The sequence below is a fragment of the Orcinus orca genome, chromosome 4, assembly GCF_937001465.1.
Source record: "Orcinus orca chromosome 4, mOrcOrc1.1, whole genome shotgun sequence".
Taxonomy (NCBI): domain Eukaryota; kingdom Metazoa; phylum Chordata; class Mammalia; order Artiodactyla; family Delphinidae; genus Orcinus; species Orcinus orca.
The window spans coordinates 13985372-13991371 of NC_064562.1; the positions used below are offsets into that span (position 1 = coordinate 13985372).

General features: G+C 33.2%; 1 protein-coding gene across 3 annotated transcripts in view; it reads left to right on the forward strand.

Moving 5' to 3' along the window:
* Window positions 1–6000, forward strand: part of GRID2 (glutamate ionotropic receptor delta type subunit 2) — a 1386623-nt gene that overhangs the window by 837141 nt on the left and 543482 nt on the right. For all 3 annotated transcript variants that reach the window (XM_004276975.4, XM_049709175.1, XM_049709174.1), the window contains exon 8: window positions 4316–4435. In XM_004276975.4, the coding sequence (XP_004277023.1) occupies window positions 4316–4435 (120 nt within the window). The remainder of the gene's footprint in view (window positions 1–4315; window positions 4436–6000) is intronic.

Sequence of the window (6000 nt, forward strand, 5' to 3'; positions counted from 1 at the left end):
GAAAAGAAGTAAAACTCACTGTTTGCAGATGACATTATACTATACATAGAGAATCTACCAGCATAAAGACGCTACCAGAAAACTACTAGAGCTAATCAATGAATTTGGTAAAGTAGCAGGATACAAAATTAATGCACAGAAATGTCTTGCCTTCCTCTATAATAATGATGAAAAATCTGAAATAGAAATTAAGGAAACACTCTCATTTACCATTGCAACAAAAAGAATAAAATACCTAGGAATAAACCTACCTAAGGAAGCCAAAGATGTATATGCAGAAAACTATAAGATACTGATGAAAGAAATTAAAGATGATACAAAAAGATGGAGAGATATACCCTGTTCTTAGATTGGAAGAATCAACATTGTGAAAGTGACTATATAACCCAAAGCAATCTACAGATTCAGTGCAATCCCTATCAAACTACCAATGGCATTTTTCACAGAACTAGAACAAAAAATTTCACAATTTGTGTGGAAACACAAAAGACCCTGAATAGCAAAAGCAATCTTGAGTAAGAAAAACAGAGCTGGAAGAATCAGGCTCCCTGACTTTAGACTATACTACAGTAATCAAGACTGTATGGTACTGGCACAAAAACAGAAATATAGATCAATGAAACAGGATAGAAAGCCCAGAGATAAACCCACACACATATGGTCACCTTATTTTTGATAAAGGAGGCAAGAATATACAATGGAGAAAAGACAGCCTCTTCAATAAGTGATGCTAGGAAAACTGGACAGCTACAGGTAAAAGAATGAAATTAGAACACTCCTTAACACCATACACAAAAATAAACTCAAAATAGATTAAAGACCTAAATGTAAGGCCAGACACTCTAAAACTGTCAGAGGAAAACATAGGCAGAACACTCTATAACATAAATCACAGCAAGATCCTTTTAGACCCACCTCCTAGAGAAAGGGAAATAAAAACAAAAATAAACAAACGGGACCTAATGAAACTTAAAACCTTTTGCACAGCAAAGGAAATCATAAGATGAAAAGGCAACCTTCAGAATGGGAGAAAATATTTGTAAATGAAGCAACTGACAAAGGATTAATCTCCAAAATATACAAGCAGCTCATGCAGCTCAATATCAAAAACACAAACAACCCAGTCCAAAAATGGGGAGAAGACCGAAAGTGTCATTTCTCCAAAGAAGATATACATATTGCCAACAAACACATGAAAGGATGCTCAACATCACTAATCATTATAGAAATGCAAATCAAAAGTACAATGAGGTATCACCTCACACTGCTGAGAGAGTGGCATGGACATGTATACACTGCCAAATGTAAATAGGTAATGGGAAGCAGCTGCATAGCACAGGGAGATCAGCTCAGTGCTTTGTGACCATCTAGAGAGGTGGGATAGGGAGGGTGGGAGGGAGACGCAAGAGGGAGGAGATATGGGGATATATGTATATGTATAGCTGATTCACTTTGTTTTAAAGCAGAAACTAACACACCATTGTAAAGCAATTATACTCCAATAAAGATGTTAAAAAATAAGAAATAGTACTAACACCTTGAAAAAAGAGAAAATACAGCATAAAGAAGATCAATTATGAAGTCAAAAAGGTGAAAAAGAGAAGTGGAGCCACAGTAAACTAAATGCAGGTTCCCTGATTTATGGGGTTTTTTTATCATGTGCAATGTGGATTAAGTGTACTGAGTTGCTAGGTACCAGATATAAGCCAAAGAAAAGACATTGGCCCAGGGTGGCCATATGAGTATTGATGGGGAACAATAATAATAATACAGTGCCAGGCAGTCTAGTGGTTAAAGTTTAAAATTTTCAGGAGTATAGCATTTTTGCAATGTAGCAATCATATTGATACACAATATCTTTCCTCTTTTTCCTAGAAATAAAGTACTAAGTCAGAAATGTAAGATTCTGATATAATTGGAGATATTACTGAGGTAAATGTGTAATTTTGAGGACAAGAGAAGTGCTTCTAAAAGGATTTCTTAATACCAGTAGTTTGAACTATGTGTAGTAATATAAGCTATATTTGTCAAACTCCAACAGAATTTGCCATTTAGACATATTTATGATAATAAGATCCACTGTACTTAACCCAGTCTTTAAAATCTTAAGTGAAAATTGGGTTCCTTGAGATATTAGTACTGAGTGAACGTTCAGGATCAGATTCATGTACAAGAATGAGATAGTTCACCCATATCAGACACAGGCAATTAAGAAGCACAAAGGAGAAAGAGATTATTGGAAATTCTGTATGCTCCCCCGCCCCCCAAGCCCTTTCTTCCCACATTGGACATACATGCACATTCTGTCTCCAAAAAAGATTTTGTAGGCTTACCTACAAAACAGAGAGAGCATTTACATTATGAAATACCTCCATTTTTGCCCTGGAAAGTGTAAAGCTTTAGGACATTTTCCAGGGAGCCATAAACCATTAATCCATAGATTCGGAGTTTGTTTACTACTCCAATTAACAACTACTAATAATAATTCTTTAGGCCTGGACAAACTACTAAGGGCTTTTATAGATAAGACATTACTAATCTCTTTACCTGGGATTCCAGTTGACAAGGGCATTAGACTCATTTACCTCCTTTTTTTTTTCTCCCCCTGGGCTGCTCCCTCTACCCCGCCCCCCACACACACATACATCAGAAAATGGGGGAATAGATCCTAGACCAGCTGCTTTAATAAATCTTTTTCTCCCCAAATACTAATCAATGAAATATAATTGAGTCAAATTTACAAAAACATTTTCCAAAGCCTGTAAATATTCAAGCATATAATGAAATTTTGCAACCCTTGTAAACTTTAGTTAAAAAAAAAAAAGAGATGCATGCCTATAATTTCTAGTAGAACTAGAAACCTTCCAAAATGAAAGAATGAAATAATCATGGAGATGATGATGATGATGGTGATAGTAATTAAGCTCTCATAATTTATCAAACACTCTTCTATATTTACTTGTATTATAAGACATAATTATTTTCTGGGGTAGAGACTATTATTTTTGCCATTTAACAGATGTAAAATTGGGGCATAGAGAAATTGAATGACTTAGCCAGGTTTGTACAGCTAGTAGATTCTGATGCCATTGATCAAATCCAGGAAGTCTGACTTCAAAATCCATGCATTGACTGTTTACTCACATATGAGAAGAGCACAGATATTTCAAATTCAATATATTTTTATTAATAAAACTGGATAATAAGAGAAGCTATCTTATTAGAAAATAACAGTAGAGGATCAGTTTTGTTATTACTGTTGCAAAAATGAAATAGATTAAATATTGACATTAATGAATAAGGACTAATTTGTTTGAATGGCTGTTATGAACTCAGTGTCTTGTGATGGGCTATAAGACACAGATGAAGTAGGAGATATAGCAGACAGCATAATACCTGCCAAAAAAGACTAGAGGTTGAGTTACAGGTTATGGCAAATGAAATATATTTAAGTATCAACATCACAGAGGTGATAATGGAAGCAATTTACAAACTGAGGTAATTTGTCCAAATATATGTGATTATCATGCCAAAATTCTAAGTTAGAAATACTTTAGTAGAGCATGACTCACAATGTTATTTTCATTTGTAAAATCCTAAATAATGTGAAGGCTGATAAACTAAACTGAGAAAAGAATGGTAAACAAGAAAGAGAGAAGTATTACCTATATTGCCATCTGTTGGGGAAATGAACATCTGTCATGTTGAATGAATGATGAAGCTTGGAAATTCCCAAGGAATCACAACAGCTAGAACTACTATTTAAGATCAAAAACAGAGTTCAAGACTAATTTAGATATTTTAATTTGAAAAAGATATTTAAAGGAGGAAAAACAAACCTCCAATAAGTTAAAAACTATGGCTTTTAAGATTTCCAGACATAATTTTAGATTAAATTAGAAAGGAATTGTGCTGGAGAAAGAGTATTGTCAAAACTTGTTTCCAGAGTACGTTCTATGGTCTCTGGAAGTATCTTGTTTTTTGACTAATAGATCCATGCATGTCACAACATATGTAGGCAAAAATCCTAGCCTGGATTTAGTCTCAGGTCATACATGGCATTTTGAGTACAATTTGCTTCTTTGCGTCAAAATTTCATTTTCTGTAGAGTGGATGGGATTGGATTAAGTGATACTCAAGGCTACTTTCAATTGTACTCCTATTAATGCTGTGTATCTATTAAAAATATCCTGTTAATAATTGCATGCTTGAAAAAATATTTATTTTATAGATGAAAATTGTGTTCCTAGAACTTCCTATTATTATTATTTTACATCTTCAAAAATCTTACATCAGTATCTTTTCTCTCCTTTAGGGTGGAGTTAGTGGGTTGACTGGAGAGCTAGAATTTGGAGAAAATGGAGGCAATCCCAATGTCCACTTTGAAATTCTTGGAACCAACTATGGAGAAGAGCTTGGCCGAGGTGTTCGCAAAGTAAGACCAGACACATTGATAGATTTTCTTTTTCCTATAGTAATATGGTTTTGTTTGATTGTTCTCCATGCAATACAATCACGGTATGCATTAAAGTCTGTACTGTAGTTTGAGAGAGAAGAAGAGGGGGAAGAATTAGGCATTTAGATGACCTTACATACTTATCAGAAGTATTAATCAATAAATTGTATCTGTGCCTTAGAATAAAGGGAAAAAATTAAACCGATCATTGCCTAGGGAGCTAGCATAATCTTCCATTCATTATAATACTAATTTTTATAAAGTAGTGAATTTAATATTTATGTAATGCATAGCTTTTTAGCTTGTAACATGCACAAAATCAGAATAAGAGCTTTGATAAATTTTATATATTAAGAGGGAAAGTTTACTATAAAATGTGACATTACAGCATTTCAGCATCTATGCCGTGTAATAAGTAGAAAAAAAAATGGTTTGCAGGACATGGACTGTTGTTTTATACTACAGATCACATGTAAGAAGTTGAGCGCCAATAAAGGATGTTTCATGAAATACTGGGCCAATAACTTTCTTAAGGAGAAATGTAGAAACCCTGGAGAAATGACTTTTCTACAGTTCTGATTTGCCATTTTTATATATTTTGGGTAGGGAAAAACCTAAGTTAATTGAGTGTGCATACAGAGTTCATAGCTATAAATCTGTAACTGTATAAAGTTGGCTGCATTGAAAGTAAAGTCTTCAGTAGATGTTTCTTTCCAGTGCTGAGGTGTAGGATGCAGAAAAGTTTATATAAATTGAAATTTAGAGTTATTCTAATGAGCAATAAAAACCTCTTGATAAATTTATGCTAGAGAAGTTGAAACTATCTTAATGTGTTTTTAATTGTTTTATAGTGAAACATAGCAAACATACAGAAAACTACATAAAGCACAAGGATAGTTTAGTGAATTATTATAAAGGAAACACCCACTACTATGGTAAAGAAGTAGAACATATCAAGCATCCTAAAACCCCCATTATACTTCTTGTTGACATCCCTGACTTCCCTTCTCAGTAGTATCACTGTTAGTCTGAAATTTATGATATTAATTTGTTTACATTTTAGTATAATTTTATCACCTAAGTGTGCATCATTAAATATTTGTTTTTCTGATATTTCAATTTATCAATGGACACAATATAGTATATATTCTTTCTTCTTGCTTTTTATATTCCTCGTTGTGTTTGTGTTATGCATTCTTGTTGTTACATGAAGTTGTTTAATCATTTATATTGCTGTATCATTTTTTTATGTATAAATGTGTCACAACTTGCTGTGGTCTGTTTCTGCTTTTAGGCTATCATAAGCAATGATATTATGAATATTCTTAGACGTATATCTTGGATATATTCTCTTGTACTTGTGCATGTATTTCTGTAGGATTTGTATCCAGGAGTAGAATTGCTGCAATACAAGAAAACATACACTGAACTTTACTAGATAATCTCAAACCTATTTTCATAGATATTTACCAATTTATATACCTCCATCAGTGCTACAAATTCAAATTGCACTAAATGTTGGTTTTGTTACACTTTTAAATTTT